Below are 17,758 nucleotides of genomic sequence, written 5' to 3' on the forward strand. Positions count from 1 at the left end.
CAACTACATATGATTAGGAATAGGGGGATTTCTCTACCTCTCCCCTCTAGTTTCAAGCGTTGGTCTGCATAACTGACAGCTAACTTGTGAAAGGTGTTGGTCCAATAAAAATCCTCCTTCTTACCAAAAAAATAAATAAATAAATAAATAAATAAATAAATAAAATAAAGGGTTGATATCAAGCCTAAACTTCCCTAGTGGTATACTGGTGTATATATAAAATTAGTTGTAATCTAGTTTAGTTCAAGTAAGGTAGAGTCATGCACCTTTAGCGTGTTGGGCCGCACGCACACCACAACTCAGCATTAGTATGATATTGTAAGGACATGCCACAGAAACTCGTTTTTGGGCTCCAATCCTTTCCAAAAGGCCTCATACGTACCAATGGAGTGTGCTCTTATTTCTTAAGTCTTCTCTTCCTTAGCTTATTCTTTCCATGTGTAACCACTTAGATTGCATACCCCCAACACCAACCCTTTAGTCATTGCTTAGAGTCTGTTACACACTGATTATTTCATTCATAGATATCAGCCGAATTCGAACTACTTTACAGACCTAAAAGATGTGATTTATTGCTAAATTCCATCAACAAAAAGCTACCATACCATAGAAAAGGCAGAATATATGCTGATAATTTTTTTGTTATTTTTTTTCCAAGTGATCAATTTCTAGATGATGTTTATGTAAACCTACCAAATCCTTCATTTCTATATAATCCCCTGTAATTTGTAATTTCCTTAGCATAATAGCATCAAACAATAGATTGTAACAAAAAAAAAAAAAAGAAATATAAAAAAATTTACTAGTTTAATCCAAAATGGCCTCATGTAGACCAGTTGTGTATGACAAAAACTCCTACTATGGTACTGAACATGCCAAAATTAACCACCATGGTGTGACTGAATATAGCGCGGTATATAAGCATGAGGACGTTGTGGCTGCAGGCGCGCCAAAGCATAACCAGCATCATCATGAGCAGGGGATAATCGGTAAGATCACCGGGATGTTCCACAAGAAAAAGAAGAACCGGGAGGGGCGTTGCCATGATGGTAGCAGCAGCAGCAGCAGCGACAGTGAGAGTGATCATGAACACTGTGAGCCTAGGAAGGTCTGTATTTTTATATTATCTAAGAATTTTAAAAATTGAATAATTTTGATGATTGTAAGTTAATTTTGTGTTTATTGAATTTATTGTGTGCCATATTTGGTTTATGCAGAGGTGTGACTGAAGTCTTGGACTGGAAACTCGGCAGTTTGTTTACTCTACTTATGACATGTACGATGTGTGATGATTTGGTTGTAATATGTACGAAATAATATGTAATGTGTAACCAGAAATCTATGTACTAGTTTTACTTTTCTTAAGAATAAATGAAACCCAACTTTGTACTACTAGCTTAGCTAGAAACTACATCATGTATGAAACTACATCATGTATGTACATGTGTTACTCCATGAAATACAAATTAAATGTTTGTTGTACTATGCATAATTGAGCCAATGCGTTTATGTGTTATTGTGTTCATTAATCAGTACACTGCGAAAGGGCTTGTTGAAGTGTATCACCACATGCATGTAAGTGTCCCACATTGGTTTAAGATGAGAGAGTTAATCACTTTATAAGGCTAAGGGGCTACTCCTCCTATTGTCATATGGTTTTGAGATGGAACCTCCTTTGATCTTGTGAAATGGACTCTCTCTCTCTCATCTTTAGGACTTTTTATTAGTTAAATCTCACTCAAATCAAATCTGATCTCATGATGCATCCACTCCCTACTTGTGTATGTGCACCACTTCGAGAATAATTAGTTGTGAGCCACAAGTAGCAAATGACATAGGCTAGATTCAATATTCTTTCAAAACTTTAACCAACTAAACTAATTGACATTTTTTTTTTTTTTTTAATTGCAGCATGGTAAGGAGATGAACAATGTTAATTTGTGTGTTTTGTCTTAACAATTTGATCCAACTTTATTTACTGTGATTATTTCCTTTTACATTGAATTTATCTCCATCATTTTTGCTATACTGTCAATATCTCTTGTAAAATCAGAAATAATTTGAACCCAATGCAAGCAATCATAATACTTATCTTAAAATATGTGAATCATCAAATTAGTATATGATATTATTTATTTTAATTTGTATTGAAAAATATAACATTACAAACACAATGCAAACAAATTCATTACATAAAAAAGGTACAAACTTTCACTCATTAACACTTCAAATCAGCATGATTTTAATCCACAGCAACTCCTTCCAATCTTCCATGAATTAGCATCTCTGCATGTAAAAAATACAACAAAAATAATTGTTAGAAATTTCATATTTGTATTTTTTTACTACAAATTTATTAAACAAAAAAAAAATGGAGTTGCAAGAATTATATAAACCATACGTCTAAATGCTTGTGGTCATGACACTTCTTAACATGGCTAATGACCACCCTTTCTTTTATCTTCCTCTCAATAACAATTGTTTCTGTTTCCTCATCAACGTCCGAATCTGCAAGGCCGGCCGCCCCATGGCCAAAACACTGCCTTAACTTGTGACTCCTAGCTAGGGTTACTCGTAGTCACCTCGTGTTGCTGCTTGTTAGCAGCTTGCCCTTGCGCTTGCCCATGCACAACTTTGACCTCAGTATTCCCTTTCTTAGGGTGTCCGCCAACATCCTGGCACGGCTTGTTGGCGGCTTGCCCATGCTCATTTTTATGCTCAAATGTTACATGCTTGTAATTAGGGTGTCCAACATCGTTTTGATGCTTGTTAGTTGCTTGTTCAGTTTTCGTCTCATTCCCATGCTTCTGCCAGAAGTGGAAATGAAGCTTTTTCTCATTGGTTTGCCCGGTTTTCGGGTTTTTAGTTTGATCACAACTAACCTGAGCAGGCTTACACAATTGCATTGTAGCCATTTTTTTTTTTTTGTAATTGATGTTGAATTTTTTTGCTTGTTTGCTATAAGAGAAGTATTGACATTAATTTTATAGGTGTTCTTGGTTGATGGGTATTTTTCGTTTACTTTCACTATATTATTTTTTATCAATTATTTCATAATGGGCTTAATGGTACATATTCTTATTTTAGGCTCATACATTTCTTTCAATTTAAAATTACCATTATATGTGAATAATGTGATCTTGAATTGATAGAGAGAATCATATATAAATTAATTTATCATAGCAATTTAAACTTTCTAGTCTCTCTATTTTGATTGAATTTTAAATTGGGTGGACATGAGTTTTCCATTGATTGAATATATATGGAGAGATTGAATATATATTCTTAAGAATCAATTCACTCAGCTGAACTTTCAACAAATCAAGAGTTTTTTTTTACAAAGGATTCTCAGTTGTGCATGCATTGGCCCAAAAAAATGTTACACACCTCACACAACTACACAAGCCGTGAACATAAACCAGTTTGTAACTCCTAAAGAAGATGAAACTTATATGTGTTAAGAATGAAGGAGAAATTCATGAAGATCGAGAAATAAGGACTTTTGTAAATCATACTTCGTACCTCAAATTTGTTCAAGCAGAAAAATAGACTAATAAAGTATTGGCTCACTTGGTAAGGTTCTTACCTCAAATCCTAAAGGTGTATATAGGGTTTAAACCTACTAAGTGAATGCACTTGGAGGTAAAGATTCTCTTATCCTCCACTATACTCTCAAGTATCAAGGTCCTCCTTACCATTTAAAAAAATTCTAGAAAATAGAGGAAGAGAAGCATAGCTCCACCAGAAACCAACCCATCTGTCACCCGCTTCATCTTTGACCTACCCTTCATCTTAAAGCGGATTACTAAATCAGGTGGATTGAGTCACCGATATCCATTTGAAATCGTCATCAATCCCTAATCTAAAGAGCATAATCCTTAACCTTATAAACAAAATTACAAAAACATACTTTGTATCATATAATAGTAGTTCATTGCTTCAAAAAAATAAATATAATAGTAGTTCATAATCAAATAATTAATATGTTCATATTGAAAAGAATATAATGTAAAAGAACAAATAATTCATCCTAAAGAATACATAGAGTTCAACTAACCCCAATAAACATAAGTTTTTATATTGACCAGGTGCACCATTAACATTATACACGTGTCAAAATATACCGATCGGTTGATTTGAATAAGTCAAATTGGGTCAAGTAATTTTAGGTTGAGTATGATGGATTTCAATTAGGATGTATTTCGGGTTGAATAATTGAGTATGAGTCACTTTTGCTAGGGTTGCACTATTATTTTGTTAAACATGTCTATTCCATTAAACTTGAAAAAAATACATTATCATTGCATCAAATTCGATTCCATCTGCCTCTGATAAAACTGTTGGACCTTTTATTATTTCTTTTAGTGATTCTTCCTTTCCAAATGTTTCACTACTATGAAGAATTGGACTCTTTGTAGAACTATTATAGCATAATGCTGTAAGCACTTTAACCAAAGGCAGCATATATCATTAATATCAATATGCAATGAATGATTCCCAAATCCATTAAAAAGGAAAATTCAATTAAAAATAACATATTTTTTGGTCCACTAGCAATGACAAATTCGCTTGAAAGAATTTCAGAAAGGTCAGATTTTCTGAGTAGTAAAGATAAGTTAAGAACATGTACCATTTTTAACACAAAATTAAGATGGTCACACCATCAATTTCAGGTGAGGCGGACTTTCAATAGTGAATTTGTGAGTCATGTTTTAAAATAGACAGTCACCTTCTCACATCAATCTCACAACTAACATTACTCCTTTCCGTCCATTCACTTTTAATTAATCGTGATAGTAGGGATATATGCATAAAGTTACTGAAAATTTTGGTATTAAATTGAGAATTTTATTTGTAATATAATTAATTAGATTAGACTTGTGCGTTACACAATTTAATTAATTTTTATTACTATGTATAAAATAAAGTTTTATAATTGTGTAAAAAAGAGTGATAATTTTTTTTTTTTTTATTATAGCAATACATAGTGTAGAGATTAAAAAAAATAATAATAATAAATGATGATATCACTCATAGAAAATGGAGGAAAAATTTTTAATGTTAAAATGACGCGTAGGATAATTTGAGGGTTGATGATGTCAGTAATATTTTGTTTTAGTAATAGTTAATAGATAAACAAGGTATTTTTATGATGTCCTTTGTTCATCACCTAGATTGGTTTGATCTAATTTTCTAATTTGTCTAGATCATGACTTTATTTGTACAAAAATCTTTAAGGCGAAACATTATCAAATGAGATTTCATTCATTAGATTTGTATAGTCTTTTTTTTTTTTTTTTTTTTTTTATGCAAATGAGGGGAGAAGCCCCGAGAAAAAAACAATAAAAACTAAGCAGGAACTAAACGTGGCAAAGCCACACCAACAACATCATCATGTAAAATACGTCCTAAATCTATAGGAGGGAATTGAATCAACTCGATGGTGTTGTTCTGGGTGACCCCTTGATTTGCGAGCCAGTCAGCTGCTCGATTTGCTTCACGGTAGATATGAACTATTTGTATTTGCCAATTGTTGCCCTCGATAATCTGCTTGCAATGCCTTATGATATGATAACCTTGGCCTCGATGAGTGTCTTCTCTTGTGAGTGCTTCTACAGCTAATTGACTATCCATTTGGACTTGTAACTTTGTCACACGCATACGCTCTGCCATTTCTAGCCCATACTCTATAGCTTTAAGTTCAGCTAAGAAAGCATTACACGAGCCAATCTTCAGAGCAAAAGCATACACCAACCTTCCTGTGGGATCTCGAAACAAGCCACCCCCTCCTGCTGGACCTGGCGATCCCCTCGCTGCTCCATCTGTATTTAAGGCTAGCCAGCCAACTGGTGGAGCTAACCAACGCACTAGAGTCTAACCAATCTAGGGTAGATGGTTCCTCTTCCTCCTCTTCTCTCTTTGATGTGGAAATTGCTTTCAACCAATTAAATCTAACCAATCAAAGACTTCTTGAACAAAATGAGTACCAAAGTTTTGTAGCGGAGAGAAGCTACCAACATCAAGTTGAGAGGGGAGACTTTCTCCCTTACCTCAACTATCCCAACCGTCCCGTTCAAGAAGGGCCGGTAGCGGGTTGGAACAATGGCCAACCCACCTACCCCTTTTGGCAAGGCCCGCGTAGTTCAATTGAGGAGCTTCGCTCCTTTCCCCCTTATGACTACACACAACCCGGGGGAAGTGATTATAGGGGCGACCCTAGCTATTACTATGTCCCCGAGGTTAGTGGAGATAGTTCATCTTCGGAGGTGCTCGATCCCCCCCTAAGGGGGCATTACGGGTTTCCACCCGGCTATGATGGTGGTTGGGGTGAGCAAGGTGTGCCGGACTTTGGCCATTACCGCACTTGCCCCAACTATGATCTACCTCCTTATGTAGACGCCCCGGCCACTTCTAGTGATGTAGATATTAACTACAATTATCACTATTCGCCGGGACGCCGACATAATTAGATGGTCTAGGCATTCTAGTCACCGTTTCATTGCCCCTTTTTACTTCTTGGGACACCGAGGACGGTGCCAATCCCAAGCTTGGGGGGAGGTTACTTCATTACCTATTTTGTTTCATTGAAACGGTGACTAAATGTCTAGCTTGGGGGAGTATTTAGGCCTTGCATAGAGTTGGGATTTGATGTTGCTAGTTTTGTGCTTAATTTGATTATGCTCCGTTTGTCTTGATTGGTTAGTTAATGGTTGAATGTTTGCATTTTGATGAGCTTGGTTTGGTTTATGTGCTTCATTTTTGATGATGATATTTGTTGATGAGCCTCCTCTCCTTCCCAAAAAAAAAAACCTTGAGGATGAGCCAATTAGCTTAGGCTCTTAGTTCTTCTCAACCCTCATTAATTAGCTTAGATCTTCTCAAACTCAATCATTGTAGTAGATTAATTGAAGATTGTTCTCTTGAATTCAACAATTTCTCAACTTTGAAGCATTTTAAGTAATCTCTTTCCTCTATCTCTTACTCTTTAATTTCAGTTTTTATTTACTTTTAATTGTTAATTTCTCTCTTGATCTTGCTTAATTGTTGTTGCATGTCCAATCTACCTTATTCCTACTACTCCTCTTAACTTATTAACTTAATGCTTGGATTAGAACTTGTTGTTTTGATGTCCCTCACCATGTTTAGTGAGTAGTTAATTAGCTAGGGGTTGGGTGAAGACCCAACCAAGCCATGGGTTGATTGATGTTTGTGCTTGCATGTTCATTTTGGATTGATGATTGATTGTTAAAGAGATGGTTAATTGCATGTGTAATTGGATGGCCACTTATTGCTCATGTATTCACTTCTATGCTTGCATTGAGAGATGAAGTCTAGTTGTGAGCCTTTTCTTATTATGGTTATGCTAATCTCCTCTTGATTATGGTTCCTTGTTTGAATGATGTAGTAGTCTTAGTTGCAACAATTAGGTGAGAAATCTCAATTGCTTGTGCTTTAATGCTTTCTTGGACCGATCGAAAGACAAACCCGAGTTAGTAGTCTACTTCTCATTGTTAAGACTTGGTTGGCCTATCTTGTTAGTTGAGTTTGGCTTAGGAATGCTTAGTGTTGTGGCTTCGAAAGAAGGTAACATTGAGTGCCCCCTCTATCACCCAATTTGTGTTCGTGCTTGCCTATTGATTTGATCCGTTGGTTTGGTTGGAGTCGATCCCTATTCCCCCCTAGTGTTTGTCTCCATAGTAGTTATCTAATCAAAACCAAGGGCAAATCGAAGAGAAAAGAGGGCGATAGCTAGGGGTGCCACATCAAGTGAGGCACAAGTGGTAGTTGAGTCCGATCATTCCAGTTCTAGTGAGTCTAGTGGAGACACCATTCCATTAGAGTCACCAAGGACAAATTCTCCAACTTCTCCACCTCTTCACCAATTTGAAATGGCCGCTCCGAACAAGACTTTAAGAGAGTTTGGTGTTCCTCCTCCATATCAAGAAGCAAGTGGGATTGCTACTCCCGCTATTGAAGCAAACAACTTTGAGATAAGGCCCGCCCTTATCACCTTGATTGAGGGTCATCAATTCTCCGGGGCAAAGCATGAAGATCCCATTGCACATCTCAAGCAATTCACACGGTATTGTAGCACCGTGAAGGCAAATGGGGTGACTCCGGAGTACATTCTCTTAAGCATGTTCAAATTCTCTTTAACGGGCAAGGCAAGTGATTGGCTTGATAGATTGCCTCCAAACTCATTGAATACTTGGAATGAGGTGACTTCGGCATTCCTTGGGAGGTTCATTCCTCTTGGGAAAACGGCGGAGTTAAGGTCCAAGATTTCGAACTTTCAACAAGAGCCCGACGAATCCCTCTATGATGCTTGGGAGAGATTCAAGAGCTACCAACAACAATGCCCCCACCATGGCATGGAAGATTGGCTCTTGCTCCATGGGTTTTATAGAGGACTCTTGAGATCGGACCGCATACTCTTGGATGGAGCATCGGGAGGACCTATCATGAACAAGCCACCCACGGAGGCACTAAAGATCATTGAGGATGTAGTTCAAAACTACACCGATTGGAGCCCCGATGAGAGAAGCACTTCCAAGAAAGGAGGAAAGTATGAGGTAAATGCTATAAACATGATTAATTCAAAATTAGATGCTTTATCTTCTAAGTTTGATCAATTGCAATCCTCTTCTCTATCCCCTTCCCCACGTCATAATTCACATGCGTCTAGTTCATTGAATGAAAACATGTCAATACAAATGATGTCTTGTGATGCTTGTGGAAGTGATGATCATGTGACTTCGGAATGCTATTTGCTAAATGATGCATGTTCCCCTTCCCCTTCCATGGAACAAGTAAATGCAATCAACAATGGTCAAACCAATCCTAGGTATGACCCTTATTCCAACACCTATAATGAGGGATGGAAACATCACCCAAACTTTGGTTGGAAAGGGGGCCAAACCCAAGGAAATGGTCAAGGTCAATATAGTGGCCAAAGAAATGTCCAAAATAATCAAGGAAACTATAGGAACCAAGGTAATGGTAACTATGTGTCAAACAACCAAGTTAATCAACAAAATGACAATAGGTATCACCAAAGAGGTCAATATTCGTCTAATCATAACCCACCCGGTTTTAATGGAGGAAATAGACCTACCCTTGCTCCTATCCCTCAACCTCCTCTCCAACTTCAAGCTCCCCCTCCTAAGTCAAGTCTAGAAGCAACAATGGAAAAATTTGTTAATGCTCAAACCAAGAAAACCAATGACTTAGAGGAGTCCATCAAGCAAGTGCAAGTTCACAATAAGATGCTAGAAACTCAATTAACTCAACTAGTTAATGCACTTAAAAGCAACAATCCTAGCATCTCTTCACCTAGTCAAGAAGAACATTGTAAGGCAATCATGACTAGATGTGGGACTAGCATAGATGAAACTCCACCCATGAGCTTGCAAAAAGAGAGTGAAAATGAGGAGGCTAGAGAAGAAAAACAATGTGAGGTGTCTAAGTCAAGTGAGGATGAGATGGTTGTCATGAGTGAGTCCACCACGGTGAGCTTAACCGAAAATTGTAGTGCAATTATCAAAAACCACTCTCCCACTAAACTAAAAGACCCCGGAAGTTTCTCTATTCCTTGCTCAATTAAGAACATTTCCTTTGAGAATGCCCTATGTGATCTAGGAGCTAGTGTGAGTTTGATGCCTTTTTCGGTTTATGAGAAGCTTGGTATAGGTGGTTTGGTACCCACTAATGTCACTCTTCAACTTGCCGATGGATCCACCAAATTCCCTAAGGGTAAGGTTGAGGATGTCCCTCTCAAGGTAGGTAATTTCACCATTCCCGTTGATTTTATTGTGCTAGGAATGACGGAAGATGCCCTCACCCCTATTATCCTAGGTCGGCCTTTCTTAGCAACGGGTGGTGCAATCATTGATGTTAGGGAAGGAAAACTCACATTAAATGTGGGTGATGATGAATTTTGTCTTACCATTGACCCTAAGAGAGGATGTCCTTCCCCCATGAAAGATTGCATGACCTTAGATGCTATTAATGATAATGATTTGCATATGTTGAGAATGCTTTGTGCTACTAACCCTCTTTTCAATGTCCATGAGTCAAAGCAAGGTTTGGATAGGTTTGATGAGGTGATTTCCATGCTTGCTTGCCTCAAGACTATGCTTGAAGATGGTGAGCCCGACGCTCACAAGGATGAAGAGGGTGACATCAAGGCTTCCAAGAAGAAGAGGAAGGGAAAGTCAAAGAGAAAAAGGAAGAAGGATTCAAAGAGAGATGATAAAAATGAATTTGTTGTAGGTGTTAGTCAAGAAAACAATTTGGTTTTGCCCAAGATGGCAAGTTGTAACAATGAAAACAATGGTGACAATTTGGTTTCGAACTTTATCCCACCTTGAGGATACTTTTCGAATTTGCGTCAAGCTAGTGACGTTAAAGAAGCGCTCCCGGGAGGCAACCCGTGTATTTTTGCTTTTACTATAAAAAAAAAAAAAAAAAAAAAAAAAAAAAAAAAAAAAAAACGAGAGAGAGAGATGAAAGAGCTTAAACTAACACTTAACATTTTGAATGCTTTGTTTAGTGTTTTGTTTTGATATAGGTAATTTGCTTGGAGAAAAGAAAAAGAGGCAGATTCGGAAACTCCAGATAGGAGCGGGCGCTCCTACCCGAGTGCACGCCCGCTCCTACTAGCAGCAAACAGGCAGGAACTCCAGCAAATTGAGGAGCGGGCGCTCCTGAAGGAGTGCACGCCCGCTCCTCTATATAAAAAACTGGGCAGAAACTTTAGAAAAAGTGGGAGCGGGCGCTCCTAACACCCTGCACGCCCGCTCCTACTAACGAAAAGCAGGCAGTAAGTTCCTCCAAAGGCAGGAGCGGGCGCTCCACTCTACCGGAGCGGGCGCTCCACCCCTGCCGTGTTAAAAAAAAAAAAAAAAAAAAAAAAAAAAAAAAAAAAAAAGAGAGATTTTTTTTTTCCTTATCTCTTTTTACTCTATCTCATTCTCCACCTCTCATTTACCCATATTCATCTTCTCTTTCCTCTTTACCCACCTCTTTCTCACTCTAAAAACCCCATCTTCTCTACCTTCTCTCATCAAAATCATCATCAATCCTTCATTTTTTTCACTCAAAATTTACAAATTCTTACTCTCCTTCCAATTCTCTTTCTAAAAATCACAAAAATTCACAAATTTGGTCAAAAATTCGAAAACCCACAAAATCTCCATTGAAGAACAAGAGCAAAAAGGTGAAAGCTTGAAGAAGGAGGAGCAAATTTGGGTAGCCTTGGAGGATTTTAGAGTATTTTCATACTCTATTTGGTATAATCCACTTCTCTACTTAACTTTCTTTTTCAAATTTTCATAATTATTGTTTATTTCATATAAATTGTGTAGTTGATTGCATGATTGGTTGGAATTGAACAATTATTGTTGTTTATGGAGAATTGTTGGAGAAAATTGTGAATGATTTTTAGAATAGTTGAAATTGTGATTCAAAATTGCTTAAACATTGTGATCTTGTGAATGTGATTTGTGTGAAATTAGTGAAGTACATTGTTGTTGGGAATTTGTGTGTTGGAATATATTGTTGGTTGTGTCGTGGAACAGGTACATTTGGATTTTTAAAGGGGGTTTGAAGTTAAGGGTGTGTGTGGAGTTGTTTGTTGTTGAGTGTTATTCCTAATTACCTTTTTCCGAACTAAAAGAAAAAAAAAATGAAGAAATTCATTGGAGGGATTAAGAAAAGAAAAACAAGTGAACCTCAAGCATCCTCATCCCCTTCACAACGAGAAAACCCTAACCCACCACCAACTTTAAAAATCGATAAACGATTTAAAAAGCCTTTCGATGACCTTTCCAAACGAAAAATTATTCCAACCCGATTCTATCATCAACATTCAATGCGACTTCTAGGGGTCGATGAGGGAATTAGAAGAGTAGCCGAAAACTTCGGTTGGCTAGACTTCTTGGACCTTGCGGAAGAAACCTTTTCTTCCCTAACTCTTGAATTCCTCTCATCGGTTTCTATGAAGCGCATAAACCTTGAGGATGAGCCATTGGAATGCGAAATAAAATTTAGAATGTTCAATGTCGAAAAAACCTTAACTTTGACGAGATTGAACGAAATTTTTGAATGGCCCACCCTCAACCAAGTCTATGACCCCAATGGTACTTACTTCTCAAGTTATGAGGAGCAAGTGTGGTGGAATACCATTGCGGGGTATCCCAATTTCACAACCCGGTCTAGCCATGCTAGCCACATTATCCACCCCGTCCTTCGAATCTTCATGCGAATCATGAGCTATGCTTGTTTTTCTAAACAAGACTTAGGGAAGCTAACTAAAGAGGAGATCAAATGCCTCTTTCTAGCTTCAAGATTCGAAGGAAATGTGGAAGGGAATGTGAACATGGGATACTTGTTCATCAAGAGATGTATTGAAATAAGAGAAAGTGGAGAGATGAGCGGAGAGATTAGATGCGGGGGAATGATTTCAATTATTGCGAGGAAGTTAGGGTTTGGGTCTTTTCTAGACCAAATGACCCCGGTCCAAAGTTCTAACATGCTTGATCTTAAGGCACTTAGTGATATGAAGTTCCTTAGTGAAATTCCGGGCCGAAATCTTCGCTTTAGTTGGAAGGTCAATGGGGTGCATTATTGCACTCTCCCAAATCCGGCGGTTAATAACTCGGTGGGGGACACATGGCAAGTGCCAAGAGATCAACTCCCACGAGGTATGGCCGGTGGTGGCGAGAATGTACCCGTACCCCGTCGTATGAGTACATCCTCCATTCCCCAATCTAGGGTAGATGGTTCCTCTTCCTCCTCTTCTCTCTTTGATGTGGAAATTGCTTTCAACCAATTAAATCTAACCAATCAAAGACTTCTTGAACAAAATGAGTACCAAAGTTTTGTAGCGGAGAGAAGCTACCAACATCAAGTTGAGAGGGGAGACTTTCTCCCTTACCTCAACTATCCCAACCGTCCCGTTCAAGAAGGGCCGGTAGCGGGTTGGAACAATGGCCAACCCACCTACCCCTTTTGGCAAGGCCCGCGTAGTTCAATTGAGGAGCTTCGCTCCTTTCCCCCTTATGACTACACACAACCCGGGGGAAGTGATTATAGGGGCGACCCTAGCTATTACTATGTCCCCGAGGTTAGTGGAGATAGTTCATCTTCGGAGGTGCTCGATCCCCCCCTAAGGGGGCATTACGGGTTTCCACCCGGCTATGATGGTGGTTGGGGTGAGCAAGGTGTGCCGGACTTTGGCCATTACCGCACTTGCCCCAACTATGATCTACCTCCTTATGTAGACGCCCCGGCCACTTCTAGTGATGTAGATATTAACTACAATTATCACTATTCGCCGGGACGCCGACATAATTAGATGGTCTAGGCATTCTAGTCACCGTTTCATTGCCCCTTTTTACTTCTTGGGACACCGAGGACGGTGCCAATCCCAAGCTTGGGGGGAGGTTACTTCATTACCTATTTTGTTTCATTGAAACGGTGACTAAATGTCTAGCTTGGGGGAGTATTTAGGCCTTGCATAGAGTTGGGATTTGATGTTGCTAGTTTTGTGCTTAATTTGATTATGCTCCGTTTGTCTTGATTGGTTAGTTAATGGTTGAATGTTTGCATTTTGATGAGCTTGGTTTGGTTTATGTGCTTCATTTTTGATGATGATATTTGTTGATGAGCCTCCTCTCCTTCCCAAAAAAAAAAAACCTTGAGGATGAGCCAATTAGCTTAGGCTCTTAGTTCTTCTCAACCCTCATTAATTAGCTTAGATCTTCTCAAACTCAATCATTGTAGTAGATTAATTGAAGATTGTTCTCTTGAATTCAACAATTTCTCAACTTTGAAGCATTTTAAGTAATCTCTTTCCTCTATCTCCTACTCTTTAATTTCAGTTTTTATTTACTTTTAATTGTTAATTTCTCTCTTGATCTTGCTTAATTGTTGTTGCATGTCCAATCTACCTTATTCCTACTACTCCTCTTAACTTATTAACTTAATGCTTGGATTAGAACTTGTTGTTTTGATGTCCCTCACCATGTTTAGTGAGTAGTTAATTAGCTAGGGGTTGGGTGAAGACCCAACCAAGCCATGGGTTGATTGATGTTTGTGCTTGCATGTTCATTTTGGATTGATGATTTATTGTTAAAGAGATGGTTAATTGCATGTGTAATTGGATGGCCACTTATTGCTCATGTATTCACTTCTATGCTTGCATTGAGAGATGAAGTCTAGTTGTGAGCCTTTTCTTATTATGGTTATGCTAATCTCCTCTTGATTATGGTTCCTTGTTTGAATGATGTAGTAGTCTTAGTTGCAACAATTAGGTGAGAAATCTCAATTGCTTGTGCTTTAATGCTTTCTTGGACCGATCGAAAGACAAACCCGAGTTAGTAGTCTACTTCTCATTGTTAAGACTTGGTTGGCCTATCTTGTTAGTTGAGTTTGGCTTAGGAATGCTTAGTGTTGTGGCTTCGAAAGAAGGTAACATTGAGTGCCCCCTCTATCACCCAATTTGTGTTCGTGCTTGCCTATTGATTTGATCCGTTGGTTTGGTTGGAGTCGATCCCTATTCCCCCCTAGTGTTTGTCTCCATAGTAGTTATCTAATCAAAACCAAGGGCAAATCGAAGAGAAAAGAGGGCGATAGCTAGGGGTGCCACATCAAGTGAGGCACAAGTGGTAGTTGAGTCCGATCATTCCAGTTCTAGTGAGTCTAGTGGAGACACCATTCCATTAGAGTCACCAAGGACAAATTCTCCAACTTCTCCACCTCTTCACCAATTTGAAATGGCCGCTCCGAACAAGACTTTAAGAGAGTTTGGTGTTCCTCCTCCATATCAAGAAGCAAGTGGGATTGCTACTCCCGCTATTGAAGCAAACAACTTTGAGATAAGGCCCGCCCTTATCACCTTGATTGAGGGTCATCAATTCTCCGGGGCAAAGCATGAAGATCCCATTGCACATCTCAAGCAATTCACACGGTATTGTAGCACCGTGAAGGCAAATGGGGTGACTCCGGAGTACATTCTCTTAAGCATGTTCAAATTCTCTTTAACGGGCAAGGCAAGTGATTGGCTTGATAGATTGCCTCCAAACTCATTGAATACTTGGAATGAGGTGACTTCGGCATTCCTTGGGAGGTTCATTCCTCTTGGGAAAACGGCGGAGTTAAGGTCCAAGATTTCGAACTTTCAACAAGAGCCCGACGAATCCCTCTATGATGCTTGGGAGAGATTCAAGAGCTACCAACAACAATGCCCCCACCATGGCATGGAAGATTGGCTCTTGCTCCATGGGTTTTATAGAGGACTCTTGAGATCGGACCGCATACTCTTGGATGGAGCATCGGGAGGACCTATCATGAACAAGCCACCCACGGAGGCACTAAAGATCATTGAGGATGTAGTTCAAAACTACACCGATTGGAGCCCCGATGAGAGAAGCACTTCCAAGAAAGGAGGAAAGTATGAGGTAAATGCTATAAACATGATTAATTCAAAATTAGATGCTTTATCTTCTAAGTTTGATCAATTGCAATCCTCTTCTCTATCCCCTTCCCCACGTCATAATTCACATGCGTCTAGTTCATTGAATGAAAACATGTCAATACAAATGATGTCTTGTGATGCTTGTGGAAGTGATGATCATGTGACTTCGGAATGCTATTTGCTAAATGATGCATGTTCCCCTTCCCCTTCCATGGAACAAGTAAATGCAATCAACAATGGTCAAACCAATCCTAGGTATGACCCTTATTCCAACACCTATAATGAGGGATGGAAACATCACCCAAACTTTGGTTGGAAAGGGGGCCAAACCCAAGGAAATGGTCAAGGTCAATATAGTGGCCAAAGAAATGTCCAAAATAATCAAGGAAACTATAGGAACCAAGGTAATGGTAACTATGTGTCAAACAACCAAGTTAATCAACAAAATGACAATAGGTATCACCAAAGAGGTCAATATTCGTCTAATCATAACCCACCCGGTTTTAATGGAGGAAATAGACCTACCCTTGCTCCTATCCCTCAACCTCCTCTCCAACTTCAAGCTCCCCCTCCTAAGTCAAGTCTAGAAGCAACAATGGAAAAATTTGTTAATGCTCAAACCAAGAAAACCAATGACTTAGAGGAGTCCATCAAGCAAGTGCAAGTTCACAATAAGATGCTAGAAACTCAATTAACTCAACTAGTTAATGCACTTAAAAGCAACAATCCTAGCATCTCTTCACCTAGTCAAGAAGAACATTGTAAGGCAATCATGACTAGATGTGGGACTAGCATAGATGAAACTCCACCCATGAGCTTGCAAAAAGAGAGTGAAAATGAGGAGGCTAGAGAAGAAAAACAATGTGAGGTGTCTAAGTCAAGTGAGGATGAGATGGTTGTCATGAGTGAGTCCACCACGGTGAGCTTAACCGAAAATTGTAGTGCAATTATCAAAAACCACTCTCCCACTAAACTAAAAGACCCCGGAAGTTTCTCTATTCCTTGCTCAATTAAGAACATTTCCTTTGAGAATGCCCTATGTGATCTAGGAGCTAGTGTGAGTTTGATGCCTTTTTCGGTTTATGAGAAGCTTGGTATAGGTGGTTTGGTACCCACTAATGTCACTCTTCAACTTGCCGATGGATCCACCAAATTCCCTAAGGGTAAGGTTGAGGATGTCCCTCTCAAGGTAGGTAATTTCACCATTCCCGTTGATTTTATTGTGCTAGGAATGACGGAAGATGCCCTCACCCCTATTATCCTAGGTCGGCCTTTCTTAGCAACGGGTGGTGCAATCATTGATGTTAGGGAAGGAAAACTCACATTAAATGTGGGTGATGATGAATTTTGTCTTACCATTGACCCTAAGAGAGGATGTCCTTCCCCCATGAAAGATTGCATGACCTTAGATGCTATTAATGATAATGATTTGCATATGTTGAGAATGCTTTGTGCTACTAACCCTCTTTTCAATGTCCATGAGTCAAAGCAAGGTTTGGATAGGTTTGATGAGGTGATTTCCATGCTTGCTTGCCTCAAGACTATGCTTGAAGATGGTGAGCCCGACGCTCACAAGGATGAAGAGGGTGACATCAAGGCTTCCAAGAAGAAGAGGAAGGGAAAGTCAAAGAGAAAAAGGAAGAAGGATTCAAAGAGAGATGATAAAAATGAATTTGTTGTAGGTGTTAGTCAAGAAAACAATTTGGTTTTGCCCAAGATGGCAAGTTGTAACAATGAAAACAATGGTGACAATTTGGTTTCGAACTTTATCCCACCTTGAGGATACTTTTCGAATTTGCGTCAAGCTAGTGACGTTAAAGAAGCGCTCCCGGGAGGCAACCCGTGTATTTTTGCTTTTACTATAAAAAAAAAAAAAAAAAAAAAAAAAAAAAAAAAAAAAAAAAACGAGAGAGAGAGATGAAAGAGCTTAAACTAACACTTAACATTTTGAATGCTTTGTTTAGTGTTTTGTTTTGATATAGGTAATTTGCTTGGAGAAAAGAAAAAGAGGCAGATTCGGAAACTCCAGATAGGAGCGGGCGCTCCTACCCGAGTGCACGCCCGCTCCTACTAGCAGCAAACAGGCAGGAACTCCAGCAAATTGAGGAGCGGGCGCTCCTGAAGGAGTGCACGCCCGCTCCTCTATATCAAAAACTGGGCAGAAACTTTAGAAAAAGTGGGAGCGGGCGCTCCTAACACCCTGCACGCCCGCTCCTACTGACGAAAAGCAGGCAGTAAGTTCCTCCAAAGGCAGGAGCGGGCGCTCCACTCTACCGGAGC

At 39.1% G+C, this 17,758-nt stretch overlaps 2 protein-coding genes, 1 long non-coding RNA gene and 2 other non-coding genes across 5 annotated transcripts; 3 read left to right on the top strand and 2 right to left on the bottom strand.

The window, feature by feature from the left end:
* Positions 1–391: 391 nt before the first annotated feature.
* Positions 392–1,485, top strand: LOC145605990 (uncharacterized). Its single transcript, XR_014105179.1, has 2 exons — positions 392–1,108; positions 1,218–1,485. It is a non-coding gene; the product is annotated as an uncharacterized LOC145605990 (long non-coding RNA).
* Positions 1,486–7,889: 6,404 nt separating this feature from the next.
* On the top strand, positions 7,890–10,370 carry LOC145604246 (uncharacterized). Its single transcript, XM_081660180.1, has 2 exons — positions 7,890–8,845; positions 9,047–10,370. Exons 1-2 carry the CDS (start codon positions 7,890–7,892, stop codon positions 10,368–10,370), a joined length of 2,280 nt encoding a protein of 759 aa, XP_081516306.1.
* Positions 8,268–8,374, bottom strand: LOC145606488 (small nucleolar RNA R71). Its single transcript, XR_014105353.1, has one exon. It is a non-coding gene; the product is annotated as a small nucleolar RNA R71 (small nucleolar RNA).
* A 4,407-nt stretch (positions 10,371–14,777) lies between the features above and the next one.
* Positions 14,778–17,258, top strand: LOC145604247 (uncharacterized). Its single transcript, XM_081660181.1, has 2 exons — positions 14,778–15,733; positions 15,935–17,258. Exons 1-2 carry the CDS (start codon positions 14,778–14,780, stop codon positions 17,256–17,258), a joined length of 2,280 nt encoding a protein of 759 aa, XP_081516307.1.
* LOC145606493 (small nucleolar RNA R71) lies at positions 15,156–15,262 on the bottom strand. Its single transcript, XR_014105354.1, has one exon. It is a non-coding gene; the product is annotated as a small nucleolar RNA R71 (small nucleolar RNA).
* Positions 17,259–17,758: the final 500 nt, after the last annotated feature.

This window comes from Chenopodium album, chromosome 22, assembly GCF_948465745.1.
Source record: "Chenopodium album chromosome 22, dcCheAlbu1.1, whole genome shotgun sequence".
In the NCBI taxonomy this organism is placed as follows: Eukaryota; Viridiplantae; Streptophyta; class Magnoliopsida; order Caryophyllales; family Amaranthaceae; genus Chenopodium; species Chenopodium album.